The sequence below is a fragment of the Equus caballus genome, chromosome 15 (assembly GCF_041296265.1).
Source record: "Equus caballus isolate H_3958 breed thoroughbred chromosome 15, TB-T2T, whole genome shotgun sequence".
NCBI classification, from domain to species: Eukaryota; Metazoa; Chordata; class Mammalia; order Perissodactyla; family Equidae; genus Equus; species Equus caballus.
This window is the reverse complement of record NC_091698.1, coordinates 22,465,899-22,488,811: the sequence shown is the minus strand read 5'-3', so window position 1 is coordinate 22,488,811 and position 22,913 is coordinate 22,465,899. Positions and strand designations below refer to the sequence as shown.

Here is a 22,913-nt window from a genome sequence, read left to right as displayed (position 1 = left end):
AATAAGACCTTCACAGCCTTGCCTGCTCCCTCACAGGGCTGCTCTCTAAGAACAGGGCTCCAGGTTTTTGCTGAGGACTAAATCTTTAAAAAAAAATGAGGCTTATTTAGACTTTGAGACTTTCCAATATAATAATATAATCACCAAGTCAACAATACTATGAGTGCCGACTTTTCATAGGCAAGGATTTTGAACTGAAATATCATTACTATACAAAACTAAGTGTTAGTGGTTGTACAATGCAGATTTCAAAGAAGGGGGAGTTACAATATGAATATTTTTAAAAATAGTGTGAAATATCAGTTCTAACTATTTTCTATTACTAGGTACTCCCTTGAACATTAACCTAGTAACTAATGATGGAGCCATTTGCCCTCCCTATCTCCTGATCAAGTGCACACAGCCCACTGGATGCTAAGGGAGCCGCCGACGCTTGGAGAGGGTGCTGGCGCCGCCCTGTGGTGCAGGGGAGCCACTGCCACTTACGCACCGATGACTGCTCTCTGTCAGCCTCCAGGCTACATTTGCAAAATAGGGATAATACACTAAGCCTTCTGGAGTTGTTTGCTAGCAGGGTTAGATCCCTGCCTGCTCCTTCGCACACAAGTTCCTGGGGCTTCAACAGTCAACAAGGTCACTAAGATCCAAGCTCTGTGTGGCAAGAGACGCCAAGTCAAATCCCAGGTCGTCCCGAGCCTTCCAGGGCGGGAGGGAGATTTGAAACCAGCCTCGCGCTGGGCAATGATCCTAATCTCCTCTGCAGAGTTCATATTTTTATTTTTTAAGGTGCACTTCCTCTGAAGCTAAATTCCAAAACCTTTTGTGATTTTTAGTGACACCCGAGATCCTGTTCTGCCTGATGACTGGATGATTCAGGAGACTTACTCCTGTGAGAGGATTCCATTACACACATTAAAATTCTAACAGACCACTTTAGATGAAAGGGAGAAGAGGAGATTTGCCAGTTTCTCTGAGAGGCTTCATGAGTTCCTAGTCAACACTTCTACGCTACTACCTGAAGCTCAGTCTCAAATCAGGCAGTTATTATGCAGGAAAATATTTAGAAATCCTGTCATGTGAATGGATTTCCACATCATTTGGATAGAAAGGAAAAAAGGAGATGTGAGATCTCAAATTTTGACTCAGGGACCATTGGAGGGAAGCATTTCGTGTGGAACTTCTCATAGATATCCTGCAACTGGTGCGACCATGAGAAAGGCCTGCAGCCCAGGTCCCCAAGGCAGGAGAGCTGTTAATCCCTGGTCAAAGCACACAGCCATTCATCCAACACACACTTGGTGCACACTCACTGTGCTCGAGGCTCAGTGCTAGGAATTAAGGATAAAAGAGTGAATCAGATGGTCCTCACCTTTGCGGAGCTTTGGGTGTAGCCAGAGAAAAGCAAAATGATTAAGTGCTAAGAAGAAAGGTATGGGAGACATCAAAGGGCGTAAAAGGGGACCCTAATTAGTCCAGACAGGCAGGGACCAGGTGAGGCTTCCTTGAGTTGGTCACCTTTGACTGAGACCCTAGGAGGAGTTAACAAGGTGAAAGGCGGAGAGGAGAAAAGGCTCCCCTGCACAGGGAACAGAATGTGCGAAGCACCGGAGGTGAGAGGGAGCCTGGAACATTGGTCAGAATAAATGGAGCACTGAGGAGGGGGGCAGGGTGTGTGTGTGTGTCTGTGTGAGTGTGTGTGTGAGTGAGGTAGTGGGTGGGGAAGGCAGAGGTCGTCAGGTAAGTCAGTGTAGGAATTTAGTCTTTCCAAATGGCCCTGAGAAGCCACTCCAGAATTTTAACTTCATAGAGACATGATCTTGCCTCCAGTCATTCCCCGGGACAGTAATGGGCGGTGTTGTCACTTTTAAAGCCTGAGCTCCTAGTCAGCCTGGGGTTTGATTTAACTCTTTCTTGTTTGCTTTAGGGGAAAGATGAAAAGAGTTTTTTAAACTAAGTCCTTCATCTTCCATTTATAAGAATAAACAAAAAAGAATTTTTCCATATCTAAGAAAAAGTTGATAGCCTCTAACTACAACAGCACAGATTTATAAAGTTAAAGTGACACTAGAGTCTGGACTCTCTACAGCCACTTGGGGAGAAAGGACCCAAAAACACAGATCTGTCATTCATCTTCTTGTTTATGATGCACTGTCAGTCTTAAAAGCCTTACATGACTCAAACTCCTAGAAATTACTGTCTGAATGGGCCCTTGTCCTACCATTATTTCACTAAACTTGCAGAACTGGCCTTATTCACTTACTGTAAATAAAACTTTATTCTGCTATGGCTTTGTGGACAATTCCTAAAATATTCTCTACTATTCTATTTAAAAGCACCTGAGAAAATAACCTGCAGTTTTTGGGCAACTAGTCCTGGGGTGGACAGTTGGATGGAACCAGTGTTAGCATGGACAGGCCTGACATGAATTCCTTCTGGACCCTTCTTTGACTTGTAAACGTGGGTACCTCTGTTTGCTGGTTCATTTTGAGGCATTTCTTGTCTATAATTCTTCACTTACGAAATGGGTACAAGAATGTCTGTCGATTTATTTGGATTCTTGTGATGATTAACAGAAAATACAAGTAAAGCGCCTTGCATGGAGCCTCCCATGTAGAAATACGCAATTAAAAAGAGCAGTTATTGTCCGCTGCTTCTTTCTCACAGGGAACGCTGAGCACATGCACATCCCTTTAGTGAACATTTCCAGGGAAGAGAGAAGGGGAGGTGGAGTTTTGGATGGCTCAATGGTTCTTTTTAAGAAGATAGAGCACACTTGCATTCAATTCTCTTGCACTTTTGAAACGCTGATGCTGTATAAAATATTACCTGAGAGGCTCTGTGTCATCTCCCGGAATCCTTCTGCCATTTTACCCTGGACTTGTCCCTGCATTAATGTCAAGGTCCAAGATGACTGCTCCTGACGCTTCCATTCAGGTGGAGGATTTTTTTCCTGGACCCTCTGCTGACGTCTCATAGATTCCCTGTATTAGAACTTTGAAAAAAACACCTGCTTTGAATGTTGAACTGCCCGGTGTTTAATAGGGGGAGCCATCTTTTGATACATTAAAAATTTGAGAAAAGAAAAGGATTTTATTTCCGAAATATCGAAAGGAAAACTGTTTCGGTTGAGTGACAGCTGGTCTGCTATCATGTTCGTTTCAGTTTCTGGTGATAAAGATGCTGGGACAACAGGACGGCCACCGGGGAAGTACAGGACGCCCTTGTGAGGAGGCTGCGCTGGGAAGGCGAGGAGGTTGGCGCTGGAAGACCCAGCTTTTAGATCCAGGGAGAATCGCGCTTCCTCCCCTTGCCTCTCCTAACCACAAGCCGTCCTGTAATTAGCGGAGCAAGTCAATCCGAGCTAGGCAAATCACTGGTTTTCCACAAAATAATTATATTTCTGTTGCTGTCGGGCATGTACACCTCTAAGCCTGAAAACGGAGAAAGATGTTTTTCTTTTCCGTGACCGGGGGCAGGGAGAAGTAAAGTGGAAGCGACAGTGAGGACAATGAGCGAAACTGGCACAAGGTGGAAAAGAAAGGGTTCCGCGGGAGCGTGGGAACCCTGAGCTCTGCACAGGGAGTTTCAGCGCGCAGAGAGAATGCCTTGTACGCGATTTGATAACTCGGAGGGGGAACAAAATGAGGCTTTTCTCAATTTCTGTACCATCCACAGAGCTCAGTAGCGTGTCCCGATTGGGCTGGTGGCTCCCCCGCCCCGCGGCCCAGGCTTCTCCTCCCGACCCGAGCCCGCGGCGCCTCCCCGCGCGCCCGCAGACCGGGGTGTCCCCTCGCGGGAGCCTGCGGGGAAAAGGGCGCGACGCGTGGGGCGCGCCGGCCCCTTCACTGGATGGACGCCCGACGCTGCCTCCGGGGCGGGGACAGCTCGGGCCACCTTGCGCCCGGCCCGGCGAGTCCGCCCAGAACTCGCTGGCTCCGGGGGTGGCGGGTCTTGGCGCGCTGTGCTGGCAACAGGGAAGCGCGGCCGCCGCCCCCGCGGCCACCGGGGCTCCGCGCCGCCCGCGGGCCCGGGCAGGTGCGCGGGGCGCCGGCCCCGGCTCGCGCCGGGCCGCCCCGCCCCGGCCCGCCCCCGCCCGCCTGCGGGCCGCCCGGGCCGGGCCTGCAGCGCGCCGGCGAGCCGCGCCCCGGGCATGGGCCGGCGGCCGGCGGCGGAGGGTGGCTGAGGGCGGCCGCGCGTCCGCGCAGTGGCCTCGAGTCGCCGTGCGCGCCCGGCCGGGCAGTGTGCCCGCTCGCAGCGCGGCCCGAGCCCCTCGGCTGCAGAGCCCCGGTTCCGCGGCGGCGGCGGGGGGCTGTCGCTGCCCCGCAGGGTGCGGGCCCGAGGGGCGGCGCTGCCCGGGGCGATGCGCTGAGCGCGCGGAGGGCAGAGCGCCCGACTCGTCGTCCGCGCCGGGAGCCGAGCCCATGGAGCCGGCAGGCACCGGGCGGAGCCTGAGGGCGCCACCGCCGCCGCTGCTGCTGCTGCTGCTGCTGCTCCTGCAGGTGGCGGGGCCGGCGGGCACCCTGGCTGAGACCCTGCTGGACGCGCCCAGAGCCATGGGCACCAGCTCCAGCCCGCCCAGCCCCGCGAGCGTGGTGGCTCCCGGAACGACGCCGTTCGAGGAGAGTCGATTACCCGTGTTCACCCTGGATTATCCCCACGTGCAGATCCCCTTCGAGATCACCCTGTGGATCCTGCTGGCCTCCCTGGCCAAGATAGGTGAGCCAGGTGGACCCGCGGGGTGGGGCGGGGGCCATCGGGAGGGGAGGCCCCGGACGATGTCCGGGTGGGCGAGTTGACCTCTGGTCGCGGACCAGGACAGGGGCAACAGATAGAGCAGCTTCTTCTGGTCAAAAGGAACCTCTGGAGGATCAGTTTCCTGCTTTCGTTCTTAAGCGGGCATTGGCCTTGAAATTGCCCCTAGGTGTTAGCCCATAGGAACTTAGCGATTTGCTGCTTATTTCTGCCTCAGATGCCAAGTGAGACAGCCCTCTGCCACAGTCGAGGCCTGTTTATTGAGGGAGGAGGCGAGTAGGCTGAAGTTGATTGATCTCACCCACGGGGAGAGAGGCGCAGGCGAGCTCCTAGGCTAAAATGGTCAAAGCCCTGGATGCTGGAGGAGAGAGATGCGCCTTGGCAGTGGCACAGACCCTGGCGCGCCCCTGACTCATGAGGTGCGTGGAAGAGGACCAGGGACACCTGAGTGCCTGCAGCTGCGTCGGGAACGCCCTGTGTCCTCCTTCCTTTGGGCTGAGGCTGTCCCTCTCCAGGAAGCATTTTCTTAGGTGACTGAGGCCAGTGAGGCAAAATGCATTTTAAAAAATAAGTAACCCACTTTCAGTCCACCTTTAATGAGTTAACTCTCCTTTGGAAAGCAGAAGCCTCAGAATGTATTTTCTCATCTTCATTTTTCCCCCCACATAAACTTGTGTTATGATCATAGTGCTTTACATTATTTTTACTTTGTATCTCAAATACTTTTTAATCTTAAAATATGTCAACTACTGTTGTAAGGATTCAAAAAAGATATTAGGTCAAAAGAATTTTTGCATTATTACATACGTTTTATACATTTGCCGAGTGAAAGGCCCTGAGTTCTAAGGTGAGGCAGGTCTCCATAAAGGATGAGAAGACACATTGCCTGTCATCCTCGAGCTTGTTGCTTGGTGGGAGAGAGGGCATCCACGCCAGTGATCCATCATAATACAGGAAAGTGCCCGGTAGGGTGAGCAGTTTGGGAAGGATAATGCAGTAGTGTAGGGAGGCAGGAATCATTTCCTCATGCAGAGGCAGCATTTCAGCTGCGTTTTCAAGGATGACCAGGATATGGTCAGTTGGAGATGAAAGGCAACAACATTCCAGAGAGGAATAAACAGAAGCATAAATTGGGAGGGAAGCACAAAGCAGGTACAGGGATGGTTTAAAGGGTGGAAGTTGTGGGAGCTTCGCCTGAAGCGAACCTTCGATGTCAGATTGAATTAATTAGATTCTGTTAATGGTGACCAAAGGAGGCACATGCTATTTAATGATTTTGCAGTCGGTAATTGCCTGGCTTTGACATGGTTCTTCTCGTTGAGTGTTAAGTCCCCCTGAAAAGTGGAATCAAGGGACTTGGACTTCCCCTTCTACCAAGCAGATGCGCACATTTGCATAAACTCAGGTGCCATCTCCTCCTATGGTCCTCACAACCATCCTGCCACATGGGCACTCCCGCTTGGTAGAGGTGGAAATGGAAACTCAGAGAGTTTACAGGAGTTGCCCAGGGACACACAAAGTGGGGAGCCAAATGCAGGCTCTCTTCACTCCCTTTCTCTCCCGGAGTGAGTGCCTGCTGGTGGGTGCTTTTGTGCCCTGTTTCCATTACTGCTTCTTTATTGCCATTTCTATTCAATTACAACTCTTTCTTCTGTTCTTCACTTCTGATTATTTTAATCTGATTAATTACACTAATAACAGCCGCTGGTAGGCACTTAAGTTCATTATCTCTAATTTTCACAACCATCCCAGGTAGGGATGGTTACCGCGTTTCATATAGGAGGAAACTGAGAGATGGGGAGGCTCGCTTGCTGGGGTGTGGGAGCCAGAATTCCACCCAGGTCTGGCCGATGTCTCATCTTCATGTCTCTCTTGGATGCTTGTTTTCTTGTGAAGATTAAATGAGGGTAGATATGTGTAACATTCTTAGAACAGTGCTGGGCATTACTGATTTGCCCACTGGCAGTTTTCTTACCCAGTTGTATTTATCTTCCCTGGCACTTGCTGTTCTTCCCATCTGTCTGCCTCCCCCAAGTTCTGAACTTCTTTGGCTACTCTTCCCTCTTTCTTTCCTGCATCTAGGGTGGCACAGAGACAGAAACACAGACAGACATCCATGTCCCCTGGCCAGAAGGGTCTGAGCAGAGAGGGGTCTGAGTGGAGACTGCCATGGGTGGGGTGAAGGGTATAGTTCTGAGAGCAGAAAGTGTAGTTTTAAAGACCCAAAACTGGTATTTGGGGTCTTCTAGGTTCTTCCTGAATATAGTCCAACCCTGTCCTGCTGTAGCTCTGTTCCTCAGGAGCCCGGAAATGCCCAGAGATCCCCCACACCCTGGCTCCCAGGCCCTAAACTTTCTATTTGGCTTTGGCAAGACTTTCCTGGTACCATGGGACACTTTTATAGCCCATTAAACAGTCATCTAGTTATTCAAATTCTATTTTAACTTTTGCACTGGAAAAACTGTTATTTTGGGGTTGCTTGTAGGACTTAATTTGCTCATATTTAAGTAGGATGCTAAATTGAGCTGTGCAGGGGGACGTGAGGCTATGAGGCAGCAGAAGGGTTAACTCCTGCAAAATGCCATGGTTTCTGTTTGGGACACTTTTATGCCGTGTACCTAGTGTACCTGAACTTACCTCCCCCCGGAGAACATGGAGAAACATTGCTAGTGATTAATTTAACAAGGACAGCACATTGCCCCAAATGGAGGTCCCTAATAACATTTCTAGGAGATTTAAATCATGCTTGATGGTGAATTCAGAATGATTTTCTAGATTGAAGCACAATATAATCCTAGAAATATTACAGTCAGAAGTGGGAAAATACATTTTTGGCCAAGTGTTGAATGATTCAACTTAACTTTTCATTCTTTTAGCTGATTATCAAGGAGTATCGACATCCTAATTATTTGGTCAAAAAGAAAGGTCTGAAGTTTTAAATTTTCCTAAAATGATGGTGACAACAACAATGATGTTGTGTATGTGTATGTGAAGTAGGTGAAATAAATAACAGAACGTAGCCAATTTAAATTTGGGCAAGAAAGATCTCCCAATTTGTTTTTCACTGAGATCCTCATACGCGTGAACTCTTGTTCTTTCATTTTGATTCTTTGTATTTTGAGTGACTTGACTTTTTTTGGAGTTGTAAATGCATGCTTTGCTTGGTAAATCCTGTACACAGGGATGGAGTTCTACAGCCTGCAATAATAGGTAGCAGAAGAATTCAGAAGAGAAGAATTTGCTGGAGTGTTCTAAGATGGCCTCTTCTGATTTCCTTGGCCATGAAGCTGGTCAGTGGGATTCGTCCTAAACTGGGTGGACTTGGGCATGCGCTCTGTTTCTGTTCAAGGTTCAGGGACAGAGCACCGGTCTCCTGGTGTTTAAAGTGACAGAACTCCCTTCTTTGTCCTGAGTGGCTCCCCAGACCCCCCCCCCCCCCCACTTATCTTGTGGTCTTGTGGAGCTGGCCCATGTGCCTTGCCTTCCAGGTGTCAGCACTCACCCTGCCCTCTTCATTTCCCTTGCCTTCAAACTTGGGGTTGGGATGCAGGATTTTTCACTTCCCTCCATCTGTTGTCTTGAAATTAGATAACTTGTACTATTATTTTAAGGGAAAGACAGAAAGCAATTTTGTTCATGAAGCCTTCTCCTCTGGGCTCCGGGTTATCTTGAATGTGAAATAGGAAACCAGAGAGTTTCTTTGGTTAATATCTTCCTGAATTAGCAAGATATTGATCTCTGGAAAAACCTATCCTTGTCCTTGATCTGTTTCTCTTTGTCATGTTTGGTTTTCCTGGAGCATATTCAACAGCTAGTTAGTCAGTGAATGAGGCTTATGATCTTCCCTGTTGTTTGAACCACATCTCTCTTCAAACACACTTCGAAAGCCAAGTCTTCTTAATGGCGTGTGTTTGTTCCTAATACAGCTAAAAGAGTTCTGATTCCTTCCTGGCTCAAAGCCTCCATCTCTTCCCATTGGGCTAACCATACATTTTCTCTTTTCTGTCTGAAACATGACTTCAACAGCTTTCTCGTATTCTTTCTAAGGACCATTTCGGATGCCTTCTAGAATTTTATCACTGTATCACAGAAATATGTTCGTACCTTTAAAAATAATAGCAGATAATTTTTCACCAAAAAAATGTTACTCTTTGTATCAACTTTACCAATGATAATAATATTTATCTTTAATGGGATGCTTTATTTCTTACCGAGTTCTTTCACAAGTCTTGAAGACCTAAGAAGTATACAAAGAACCTTTTGTATGAGCTTGTTTGTTCCTTGTGGGGTTGTAAAAACTCACCTGTAAAACCAAATGAATTTGATGGTTTGTATGTGGATAGATTTTCACCAATGATTCAATTGCTTTAAAATTTATGGTTCCATTTGGCATATCCATATCTTCTTAGGTCATTTTGGTATTTGTATTTTTGCTATTCTAGAAAGTCATTATTTCATTTGAATTTTTAAACTTATGGGAAGAAAGTTGTTTTTTATGATTTTAAAAATCTCTACTTTGTCTGTATTTATACTCTACTTTTTTATCCTAATATTGTTATTTTTGCCTTTCCTTACCTTGATCAAAATTCTCAGAAATTTATCCATTTTATACTTTTTCAAAGAATTTGATTTTGGTTGGATTCTAATTTATCACTTTCTGCTCTCTATTATTTGCTCAATCCTACTTTATTTGAGTGTATTCTATTATTTTTTAAATTCTTGAATAGAAAGCTTAGCTCATTAATTATTGAATTTACTTGTTTTCTAATATGTTGATTCCCACTTTACAAGGGTCATTAATCCCTGAAAAAACACTTATAGTTGAAAACATAATTAATATTATTTTCAGTTATTTCTGTGGTAAATATTTTTATGAAATCCTGAGCTCCAAAATTGGCATGCTCTTATGCTAAAATAACATTAGTCTTATTAAAATGGACAAAATTATTTCAATAATGTAGTTATCATAACTCCTAATAAGTCATTTTCCTTTCATAAATTTCTCCAAAATATGGTTAGTTACTTGTTCTTGTTGAATTCAAAGCTATGATAAACTGACACTTAAACCTATGTTACAAACAAAACATATTCATGATACTCTAGGTTTATGTAAATTCACATTTATTGCGAATTATAATAATACCAATAAAGAGAAAGGCAAGGACTAAAGACTAAAGAATTCAGGGAGATGATGCAAATGAAATTATACTTTCCTAATAGATTGCGTGAAATCATTTTTGCTATTAACTAGCAAACCATCTGTATTCTGAAAGGAGAATTTAACACAACATATCAGTGATAAACTGGAAAGATGACTGCTTAGTGTATCTCATCAAGGTGCTCAGCCACCAACTTAATGTTTATACCATCCAATTTGGTCTTTATGAAATCAAAGGAATGTCTCATGAGCTGAAATAGGAATATCAAATCAAACTCTTTTTGAAGATGAATTCCCATGATCCAAATGGGTACATCGTAGAGGAATGACAATATATGTATTTAAGGCCAGAAATGTATATTTCTGTTCTCCTTTAGTTGCATTGCATAATTTTGATACATAGAGTTTTCACTGTTCAGTTCTCAGTATTTTTAAATTCCCTTGTGATTTTTTATTCTAGCCCAATAATTATTTAGAATTGTAGTTTTTGGTTAATAAACATATGGAGATGCAGTTACTTTTTAATCTATCCATATTTTATTACATGTTGGTTAGATAGGCCTGATATTGATTTTTTATATTTATTGGGATGTCCTCTGTGGCTTGATATGTGGCCACTTTTTAACTGCATTTTCCATGCTTGCTTGAAAAAGATTGTGTATTCCCTGTTTATAGGGTGCAGGATTTTATGCAGGCACCTGTTCACATATACAGACACACACATACACAGACTAGCTCAAATTTCTAATTATGGTGGTCAAATCTTTAATTGCGTTACCAAATTTTTAGGCTACTTTATCTGTTAGGTTCTGGGGTACATTAAAATCAACCTCTAAGATTGTAAGTTAATAACTGTTATAACTTTGTCAATTTTTGCTTTATATATTTTGATGTTATGTTATTAGGTACAAACTAATTCAATATTGTTATATCTTCTGAGTAAATTCTTCCTTTAATTTATTAAGTTACTAACTTATCTATTTTCAGTAATTTTCTTCTGGCTCAGTCTATTTTTTCTTTTATTACTGTTGCTGTTCAAAATAAAACTGGCTTTTGCACATATGTTTTTTCCTTCTCTATGTCTTTCCACATATGTGTTTTCCAGACGTATCTTTTCTTATACCATTACTATAAAATCAACTGGATACTATTCCTTTAGATGTATCTCATTAAGTCACATATAGCTGGATTTTGTATCTTTAATTTAAATTTTCAAATGTCTGTAGTTTAAAAAGAAGTGTAATTACGTTTATTGTGAGTAACGATGTATTTACATTTACTTTGTTCTCTGTTTACTGTGCTTTGCTTGGTGTCTTTAGTTTTGTTTTCTTGCCGTATGTTGGCTTAGTCAATTGTTTTCTTCATTTATGTTTTCTACATTATTATACAATCTGTTTCTATCCCTTTTGTGGTTACTTTTCAATTTTAATATGATTACCTAATTTAACAGGAGCCAGGACAGACTGCTTTGGCTCACATCCCAGGTACATTTTCCTACATATTTTGCAGTTGTATAATTTTTGGTATGTAACTTAAACTCTCTGGGCTCATTTGCCCTGTTGGTAAAATAGGGATAATAAAAGTACCAAGTCGTAGGTTGTTGTGAAAATTAAATTAGTTAATATATGTAAAATGTTAAAATAATTTCCTGGAACATAGTAAACATAATATTTGTTATTTTTATTATTGTTTTATTTTTTTCCTGAATAATACTTAAACTTTAAAAAAAGTTAACTGCTATCTGCCTGTTTCAGAATTCTAATTTTTGCCTTGTAATTTAGACCTGGTTTATATTTAATTTCCCCCAAATTAGTTTTTAATTTTTGTAAGCAATGTTTACATAGATTTGGAAACGTGCTTACCAGGTCTTTTCATTGTGACTTCTTCTGTCTCTCCTTTTCTTTCAGATTGCCTTCCTTTTACTGAAATATGTCCTTTACTGGGTACTTCAGGGAGGGCCTTTGAATGATAAATTTTCTTGGTCTTTGTCTTAAAATGTCTTTATTTTGATTATTCTATTGAATGATTATATAACAGGTTGGAGTTTCCACTTATAATTTGGGAGATATTATTTCATCACTTTCTGTCCTCTTTTGTGCTAGGGAGAATTATCTCCTTACCCTCATTGTCCTTTGGCATTAACCTAACTTTTCTCTCTGCTTGTATTTAAGATTTTTTATTTGGTTATTTCTGATAGTGTGCTCTTTCCTCATTGTATATGGATTTATTTTATTTTTCTTGCTTGGAACTTGTTATGCTTTCATATTTCTTATCTGCTGGTTCATATTTTTAGCCTCTTTTCCTTTTCCTTATATCTCTTGGTGATTTTAACAGATTTTTTTCCAGCCTACCATATTACTCTCAGTGGGTTTCTAATCTGTGGTTAACCTACTCATTGGACTTTTGATTTTAATTATGTTTAATTATGTCATTTAAGCTTTTTTGGTTCTTTTTCAAGTCTATCTGCATTTTTTTTGTAGTGTTCTACTGTTTAATTATAGTTTTTATTCCTCCTTTCATTCTTTAATTTACTTAAACTATATTCATTTTATAGTCTTTTTTTTTCCAGACTTTTCTTTTGTTTTTAGTTGTTAGGTTGCTACTTCTTATGTTTACCACATTTACTGACTTTCCCTTTTGGATATTTACTTCCTTTATGGATTATATTTTCTCTTGTAAGCTTAGCTTCAGCAAAGGATGTTTACTTGGTAGTGGTCTGTTTTCCTTAAGTTGTGAGAGGTTCTCGCAAAATAGTTTTGAGTGTTCTTGCTGAGACCCCGGGTTTCAGTGATTGGGTTTTAGTATTAGCTTGGTTTTAGTTGGTTCTTCGTTTAGGTTTCCCATATGATGCAAGTACTGTAATCGACCTTATACCTGTATGTGATGTAGACCGGGAATTTTTTACTTCACAGGTGAGTTTTCCCTCTGCCCAAGGCCATAAAGAGTTGATAGGTTTCCTTCCATTTTTCTCTGGCTATATGCATCTTTTACTTTTTATTTACTTATGATAAAGTAGCCCTTTGAGGCTCAGGAGTTTATGCATGAGTCCTTCCCTTACTGGTCTGAGGTCAGATTTCTTGTGCTCATGTAAGTGTTCCAATGTCAGGTCCTAGCCCATGAGGCAGGTATCTTGTGTGGTATCACCCTGGTTCACGGTGGCTTGAAATCCTACTGACATCTCTTGCTTTGATTTTTCTCCTTGTTTCTGGCTTCCTAGACATTTTCCTGTATTTTGAACATGGCTACCTGTTAATATTATATGTTTGTAATGAGAGGAGGCTCTATCTGTGTCCACGTTGTTGGATGGCTCCGTGGCCACCTTTTTAAAGAAATGCTTTCTATGTAATGTTTAAACTCCATGACTATGTTCTATGATATTAGTAGAATATTGTAATGGATTCTGTTTAAGGTGAAAATAGTACCTACTTTCCTAGTTTGTCTATCTGCAGGATGTGGAGGTGTGACTATTCTCCCTTTGTTTTATCTTCTACGTTTTCATGCTCCGATAGAAGAGAAATAGGTCAGCAGTTGAAGAATTATTGGACCTAAGTTTTGGAAAAGCTATCCCCAGATTAGAAGTAGGAAGACCCTGTTGCAATTCCAGTTCTGCCATTAACTTTGTCTTGTGACCTGACAAGTCTTCATCTGCTTGGTACCTGCATTTGATTAGTAGAAGCAGGGCTGGATATCAGCTCCATCTGTTTAATATCTCCGTAGGGATAATATGAGATACTCTGTAGTGGAGGAAATCATTTATAACAAAGATTTTACTTTTATAGCAAAAGGAACTTAAGCTAAGAGAAGCATGTGTTTATTATATTAAAGTGATGCGTAGACAGGGGCTTATTGTCATTCTAAATGAGACATGCAAAATTATAGGTTACTCTCTTGCAATTACATCTTTAAATGTAATGAATCATAATTGATGTACTTCCTGCAACAATCCTGCAAATCACTGTCCAAGGCCTTTCTAATCTTGATTTTTAAAGTTCATCCCTTGTTTGAAGATGTGTGTATTCCTCCCTCTCTCCAGTAATACAGGGGAGGGCACGAGAACTCCTCTAAGAGCTCTCCATGCGGCTGTGGCAGAATCATATTTTAAATGTGAGTTTCATGTTATTGCTTAGTGTTGGCATACAGAAACTCACATGTGAAAGACAGAAAAGAAAAATCAAATTCACAATTATATTTAGAAATTTCAACTGAAAATGAACCAGGTTTCCCATGCCCACCCTGCATATGAAAGCACTCTAAAGAAGTTTTGAGGTTTTGTTATCCACAGAAGGTTCCTCATGGAGTCACAAGGCAGCAAAACAATTCTGTTGCCGTATTTCTGCGACTCCGCCACTGGCAATCCTGCTCCTCCCTATTCCTGAGCTTGTTTCCCGGGGATCCACAGGCTGGGAAACCTGAGCAGTGTAATGCAACCGAGTGAAGTCTTGTATTGTGGCCTTGGAGGGTGGAGATGGGTGAGACTGGGTAATCCCTCTATTACGGTTTCTTTAGTAAAATAATAATAGCTAGTAAAGACAGAGCTTTATCCCATACCACGTATTTGGGCCACGTGCTTGACACCCATCGTCTTATTTAGTCCTCGCAGTCACCCTGGGAGGTAGGCACCGTGATTATTCCCAGTTTTAAGAGATACATGAGGAAACAGGTTTAGAGAGCTTAAGTAGCTTGTCCACGGCATCACAGCTGCTAAGTGGTAGAGATGGGGTCCTCGGCTAGTGTCCTTCATCACTCCGCTGTGTCTCACCCTGCCACCCTACCTCTCCTGGAGAGTAAAGTTCTAGCTATCTGTCTGTGGTCTCCAGAGTGCCTGGATGTGCCTGGGTCACCCACTCTTAACCTGGAGCCACAAGCCTGCACTTGAATCTTGTGCTCGACCCTTATGACCTCATTTTGACTGTCTCAGATTTCCATTGTAAAATCAGGCAATAATGATTAGAACACCCTGCCTACTTCGCAGGAGCGCTGTGTGGACCACTGAAATAATATATGAAAGCAAATTGTGACTCTAAAGTTAAGATTTGCAGGACCTCCCAACAACTCTGGAAGCTGGATAGGACAGAAAGAGCTAAGGAAAAGGCAAGGTGGGATAACACCTAAGTGGTATCTGCTGGAACTTGAGTCTAGATGTCTAAATCTCAGTCTAGTCTTTTCCACCATCCACACCTTAGAGAATGTAGAGTTCTAATGCTTTTGAAATATATATATTTGACATGTTAAGAATTCATAGGTTAAAGGTTCAACACATATAACTTGGGCTACCATGTAAATTTTGATAGGCCAAAGTTCAACCCCAACAGATTTACAGAAGGAAAGCTGTTTAATCTGCTTCACTGTTGCACAGCCATACACACATTGAATTGCACACGCACACATGCACTCATAAATGACATTCATCAGGGCGTAACCTCCGTGAGAGAAGGCACTCTTATCTCTTTGGCTTACTGTCTAGAACACATAGATACTCTATGTCCTGACGTGTGGTAGGTACTCAATAAATAATTACTGAGTAAATGAATATTTAGAGACACTTTTTGTTTCATCTCAATTTAATCATATGGTAATTAAGGTAACCATACCTCCTGGTTTGTCCATTATATCCATGGTTTACATTTCTGTCCTAGCAACATATCAATCAATAGTATGCCCTTTCACTCTCAAATATCCTAGTTTGGATGATAATTTATTGGTCACTGTACTTATCGTGCATATGCTATTATTATGTATACTTGGAGTGCTAACTTAAGCTCTGTAGTCCAAAATCCCAGCTCTGACACTTCTTAGCTGTGGATGTTGGGTGAGTTAATAAACTTCTCTAACAGTTATTTCATCTGTAAAATGGGATAATAATAGTAGCTTCCTCATTAGGTTGTTGTGAGGATGAAGTTAATGCACTTAGAAAACTTGCTATCTTATAGGCCTTGCAAATCTGGTCAGCCCTTGGATGAGAACAGATGTCTTGCTTCCTTCCCCAAAGCGTAATAGCATTATACCATGAAAGTCTATTTTGCCCAGTTGCTCCGTAGCAAGTTGTCAGATTGTCTAGTTCCTGTCTCCTGCTGTTGTTGTCATGTGTAGGTTTCTCTCTATGTCATACATATTTGGGTTTCCAGTGTTGCATAAATTTAAAAATCATCTTCCTGCCTTTTTAAGTTAGTTTGCAAGGAAAATGAAAGGTGGTGCAGACTCGTTGCTTTATCCCAGTTCCTGATGGGATGCTGAAGGGCCAGCAGCCGGACCTAATAGGTAGAGGGCAGCAGAGAAGGCTCGGCACGCGGGGCTCCCAGGCAGGGGAGACCCCCCATGGGAGCAGGCCCTCTTCTGGACCGTCCTGCTGATCCCCTGAGCTGCTGGGTCTCTACTCAGTGTCATCAGTCCCCAGACATGTCAACTCACGCACAGGCAGGAGAGATGCGGTTTTCAGCAGATGGTTTCCAAGTCCCCTTGTACTTTTTGTCCAAATGGACTTTTATTAGGAACTAGGTAGGAAAGAAATTTACAGCAAAATGCTGCCAAAAGTAATTATTGCTATTTTAAAACTGTTAACTGGCTTTCTTCATCACCTGTATTCTAAGGCAGAATCACACATTGCTGGGTGTATTTTCTCTAACTAAACACTAAAACAATGACGAGAAATGATAATGAGAAATTGTGGCCTCTGCTTTTCTATCTGGTTGGAATTTCTGGTCCTCAGGGTTGGTAGAGATGTCCTCACTCTGAGTGTCAGTTAGTCCTCTTAGGAGAATGGCATTTTTCTTTGTGTATTCTCTTGTGAGTTGTCTGGAAGAGTGTGAAGATGCTGCCTCTAGCTTGAGGAGCTCACATTTTTAAGGGAATTCGAAAATACGGCTGCCTGCTTGAAATAGCTCCTGCCTCCATCTCTCTGTGCCCTGGTGCCCAGGCTTACTTTCTTCAATGCTTTTATCACTGTCTGACGTGTGATTGTTTCTTTATTGGTCTGCGGGCTGTGTGCTCACGTCCCTCCCTCTTCAAGGAGAGGCTCTGGGGGCAGGGTCTGGTGTTTCTGAGAGGTGTGCCTCTGTGGAGCTGAGAATGCACACAGCTAACGCTACTGATGTCTACAAGCTCAATACTGTGTGATATTTTCAGTTGTAATCTGCATCTGTAATCTATTTTCATTCTCAGAAGAGTCTTTATTTTGTTTTGTTTTACTGTTGGCATTCATTCATGGGCTCACACTCTTAAGCTCAGCTCACAAGCGCTAAGGGTTGATAAGATAGCTAATTTATGTATTTAATGACTTTACTCCCTCTGCGGTGATTTTTTTTTTTTTGTCTTTTTCTTTTCATTTCGTCTTGATGTTGCAGTTTTGTGTTTTGAGGCCACTGAAACCAGGGGAGCTGTTAGTATTCTGACAAATCTCTGAACAAACGCATATAATTGGCAGGACTCCAGTCCGCCATTTTTCCGCTAAATGTATTAGTAGGTTTGACTATTATTTTAATGAAACATAATAAGTATGATAAAGGTAGAACCATAAGAATCTACATAAGAAGCCTTAAGACGTGTGCATCCTCGTACCCGTTGAAACCCCTTTGGTCTTTGCAGTGATGGGGACATGTGGAGGTACAGAGACCACTGAGCTGGTAATCAGAAGCCAGAAAGGAAGCAAAGTGAATGGAAATGTTATGATTCTAGGAAGTTTAGAAAATAAGTGTAATTTACCAAATAGCGTAGTTTTTTAGGTTAGCCCAAGCCACCAGCATGCAAGTAGTTCCCCTCCAAGTAAGTCACTGGTGACTGCAGTTGAGTCTTAGCAACCACTTATTTGAAAAATGAAATTAGGTAGCGATTACTGGCCATTGTGGGTTCCTTTACTACACTTTGATGTATTTATTTTAAGCAAGTGCTAAATTTGTTTAGAAGGCAGGCTCTTAAAAGAATAAAAGCCAAACAGAAAATAAAGCTCCAAGACAAGGTGGTGGGGTGGGTGGGGTCGGCTGCCTGGATAACGTGGTACAGCTTAATGATAGCAGTGGGCAAACAACGAAACTAGAATTGGCATAAATCATTTACTAACACATGGGTTCAAAGACAAATCCCAGGATTTAACATCTAGCCTGGGGCGATGGAGTAAAAATGGCTTTCAACTGTTGGCCTGCGTGGAAAGTTTCGACTCTAGGTGACAGTACGCCAGAGTCCTTATCACCGCTCCCCCAGCCAAGTGCTCCCCGCCTGCCCTTGTCAGCTTGACTGCGCGAAGGGTCTATTCAGAAATAGTCACCTACCACTCCCTGGATCTGTCATTCCTCCTAAATAATGCCTAGTCACTGGAAAGTTCTTACCCTTGGAATGATCTCCTTTCTTGAATGATAATCCTTTCTTGGTCAAAACCTTTCGGTTACTAAAATGGAAAAAGAAGAAAAAGAAAAAGGTGGGGGCTGAGAGGCACGCAGAGATGAAACTCAATAAAGTTAAAGATACTTAGAATCAGATGACGGCCGTTGAATCGGCTCCTTCGCTGGGAAATCTCATCCTGCAGTCCTGACAGGCTCAGAACGAGTTCTGTGACGACTTTACGCTGTGCTTCCCATGAAACATGAGTCGAAGACTTTTCTAAATAAGAATACTCGGTGTGTCCAAGGGCCGCACTCAGCATTTTACAGCATGGATCTTGTTTCCCACCTAGCTGTATTAGAAATTCCCCTGGCATCTGTGGATTACCTTACTGGGCTTGGGGAGGCACATATTTCACACCCAGACGTAATACATGCTGAAATCATGCTTAGAAAACTATCCGATGTCATTATTATTTCCAGGGCAGAGTTGCTGCCTCGGTGGGCAGTGAGGGTGCAGTTATGAGCCAGTTATAATTTCTGGGCTATTTGGACGGTGCAGTGTGTGTATTCCATCTTGGTTGCCCTTGGCTCACGGAGTGTGTTGCAAAAATTCGTGACACAAACCTCACGTTGTTCTTCTGCTGGCTGCCATAGAATCTGAGCGTGTGGATAGCAAGAACTGAACATCTTTGGAATGCATCCTCCCGGCCTGTGCCACCTGTAGCTTCAGAAAGGAGAATGTGACCCTTTAACAGAGTAATCTAAGATGGTCTACTTCAGCAGGAAGTCGCCACGGCAGTAGAGTACATAATTGGTTTGGTTTTTTGAAAGCCGGTTAGTGATAAGGGATCTAATGTAAAGTTCCAAACCATGAAAAACTCTAAATAAAAACTGAGAAATATCGTTTACAGAAAAGTACAGTGTTTATTTATTTTCTATTTCTTCACTGGCTTCCCTCAAACTTGTCTTGGAAAGGAAGAAATTGATTTGTTTTTTACAAGAGCAATACGCAAAATAATTATGATGTGTGTGCTTTACATAGGTGCTCATTAGTCAGTCTTTTGCATGTCAATCTCTTTGAAAATTCCTTGAAAAATAGTGAGTTTTGTACTACAGAAGTAGCCATCTAGCAGCCGTAGCCTGTGATTGTCACTTCATTGGAATAGATTTTGCAGAGATGTTGGAGGAATATAGAGATGCTATTAGATCCAAGATGGGAGCAGCATCAGTGGAGTTGTTCATCTCGCACTGTGCCTCGTGTGCTCACCGCTGTAGCTCAGCCTCTTTAAAGCCAGGAGAACTTCTCTTGTGACTGGCCTGCCCAAAGTTGATTCGGACAGCAGAAAACTGAGAGACTCTGGGCCTGTTTGTTCACCCTGCAGGTCGCTGTGAGCCTCAGGATTTGTGCCAGGAGCATCTTCCCAGGCCCCTGATTCCTGCTTAGAGCGTGGTTCCTATAGAACAACTCCAAGTGTGGAACCAAAGAACTCTTTCTATCATTTGATGGGATAGCTTGCTTTTTTTTTCAATATGTGACTTTCCTTGAAATCCAGACAGATATGGTCTTTTTTCTTCATATCAAATTCCTGAGAGCAGCCTCTCCGGCCACCTGTGCCTTTGGCACCAGGAGATGTGTCTGTTTGTATGACAGGAAACTCCCTGTCACCATGGATACAGCATCTTTCTTGAAGCGCCATGAACTAGCAGGGTTTATGGATGACTCTGTGTGTGTGTATTAGTCTGCATGTGTGATGCACACTGCTGCACACACCCACACATACACTTACAACTTTAAGTTGTCATGAGTAATTACAAGGATGCTAGTTAAGATCTAATAGGAAATTTCTACTTATGGATGATTGCAAGTCTTCCCCAGCAAAAATACTTTTCCAGCTCATTAGATGTAGGCTAATTCTTTGGGCCCAACTTCTTGTGGGGAGAAAAATATATACTGAGAATTGATGTTATCTTGCTGATGGCCCTGGAATAGAAATGATGAAGCTGAGATTGAAGAAAGGATTTTAATGCAGGTGGTAATAAGGCAAGGGCATGAGTCAAATCCTGTGCCCAGCCCTGGCTCAGGGATCAGATTAGCATTCACCTGTTTCCAATGAGGAGGAAACGCCCAACCTGGCAGTGTAGCCTCTAAATTCTCTCAGCCTGCAGACGTGAACTCACCAAATCTGTGTGCTGCCTAGGACCTGTCAGAGAACTCGCACCGTTGACAGAACCCAGCCATGGGGCCCAGAAGAGACAGGGAGGCAGCCCCAGCCCCTGAGGAGCTAAGTCCTCATTCATTTACTTAAGTGATGGGAGGCGAGTCCTGTAATTCATGGAATCCCAGTGCCTAAGTTGTATTCTCATTGCTGTGGTTCAGATTTGAAGTCAGGAGTGTAAAAAGAACAGTGATGAGAAACAGAACGGAAGCTTCCCCCACCCCAGTGTCCACTGCAGTCTCAGTAGCATCTGAAGATTGGCTTTTGGACTTGAGGTCCAGACGGGTAGCAGACAGTATGGGCCTAGCAGTGTGTGTGCGTGCCCCATGAGATGGGGGGAGGGTGGTGGGGGATGGGGAGCAGGAAGCTGGCAGGCGAGCTGCAGAACCAGCACCTGCCCTGACTGGAGGAACCCCTGCCCGGCTGATTGCCACCTTGCACAAATTGGCGTGAGTGGGGACAGAGGGCGCAGTCTGCTGACCTGTCAAGATACACCAGACAGAAGAATGTGAAAACTTTCAGTTTCTGAAGAGTAGCTCAATATTCAGAAACACCAGATAAGCCAAACAAAATAGGTGTATAGGCCGTAATGGCCGGTGGCCTGCCAGTTTGCAGTCTCTGGTCCAGACTTTTTCATGTTGCATGAAATTTTGTTTCCAGTATTTATACCTGGTTATATGTCAGGGAGCTGAGTCTGTGGATCGCGATACTTATGCACTCAGAATCGGTAGGAATTTGTCAAGTTAATATACCGTTCTTAGAATGTGATCCTAGTACAAAAAGAGAAAGAAAGAGGAGCCGGCCCAGTGGCGTAGTGGTTAAGTTTGTGTGCTTGGCTTTAGTGGCCCAGGGTTCACAGGTTCGGATCCTGGATGCAGACCTAGCACCACTCGTCAGGCCACGCTGTGGTGGCATCTCACATAAAATAGGGGAAAATTGGCATACATGTTGGCTCAGGGACAGTCTTCCTCAAGCAAAAGGAGAAGGATTGGCAACAGATGTTAGCTCAGGGCCAATCTTCCTCACAAAAAAAGAAAGAAAGAAAGAAAGAAAAATGGTGACATACTCTTATCGTTGATAAACGTGGGAAGGCTGTCATGGGATGTCTGAGTGGAAGTGTTCATGTTTTACACCTTGAATAAGGAGCACAGGCGTGGGAAGCAGTGTTGGCAGAGACCAGAGGCTGCCTCAGGCATGGAGTTAAGTCGCTCAGCAACTCCATCATCTACGAAAGGTAAACTCTACGAGTAAACCAGTGTCATCCTGACGGTGCTTGATATCCTAATGAAATGTTACTGACCCTCACTAAAATGTCTCTGTTTTGTCAATTTAAATAAGAATATCATATCTGGTCTTAGAGTCTAAGTAGATTCTCAGGTCCCATAAAAGAGGCACTTTTCTTAAAAAAATATATCTATGAATAAAATCAATGAATTTAACAGTTTTTTTTTTTTGAGGAAGATTAGCCCTGAGCTAACATCTGCTGCTGATCCTTCTCTTTTTTGCTGAGGAAGACTGGCCCTGAGCTAACATCCATGCCGATCTTCCTCTACTTTATACGTGGGACACCTGCCACAGCATGGCTTGATAAGTGGTGCCATGTCTGCCCCCGGGATCTGAACCGGCGAACCCTGGGCCACCAAAGTGGAGCGTGCGAACTTAACTGCTGTGCCACTGGGCCAGCCCTGGATTTAACAGTTTTAAATATAATTAAGACACTATTGTGACTGTTCTGGTGCTCATTCACTGAACATTATTTTGAATAAACACTTAAAAGTACTGATATATTAAACATGCTGTGGTAGATTGTTGCACTGTGTTAACATGCTATAATTTGCTCAACTGTTTTCCTCTTGACATTTTTCTATGAGCATATTTGTTAAAATTACTTATTTTACCCTTCGAAGTTCAGAAAATTCTGATTTTTTGCTTTTTATTTGTGAACAGTCCGTGCTTTGCACATTTTGTAAGACCACTCAGAGAGGCCTTTTCGAGGCCCAGTTTGGTGGCCTGGACCAGTTGATGAGTCAGTGTTTTGGGGGATATGCATGGTGACAGTGCCTGGCAGCAGAGATCAGTTTTAGCAACGTCATCTTTTTGTGCTTGTTTAGTAGTATTTATGCAGTTATGTCAATAGTTCATTTTACTTTGTCATAATTAATTTATAAGAATAAGTAGGAGAGTGAAAAATGAAAGTGAAGATTTTTTCCATGGGGGTAAAACAGGCATAACATAAAATTTACCATTTTCACCATTTTGAGTGTACAATTTAGTAGCATTAAGTACATTCACAATGTTGTGCACCCATCACCGCTATCCATTTCAGAACTTTCTCATCTTCCCAAACAGAAACTGTGCCCATTAAGCAATAGCTCCCCCACCCTGCCCCCCGCCCTGCTAACCGCCATTCTACTTTCCGTCTCTATGAATTTGACCGCTCGAGCTACTTCATGTAAGTGGGATTGTACAGTATTT

At 43.0% G+C, this 22,913-nt stretch overlaps 1 protein-coding gene across 1 annotated transcript in view; it reads left to right on the top strand.

The window, feature by feature from the left end:
• Positions 1–4,421: 4,421 nt before the first annotated feature.
• The window catches only part of SLC9A2 (solute carrier family 9 member A2), an 87,369-nt gene continuing 68,877 nt past the window's right edge, over positions 4,422–22,913 (top strand). Inside the window, 1 exon segment of the mRNA NM_001163960.1 lies at positions 4,422–4,716. Within this exon segment, the coding sequence (NP_001157432.1) occupies positions 4,422–4,716 (295 nt within the window).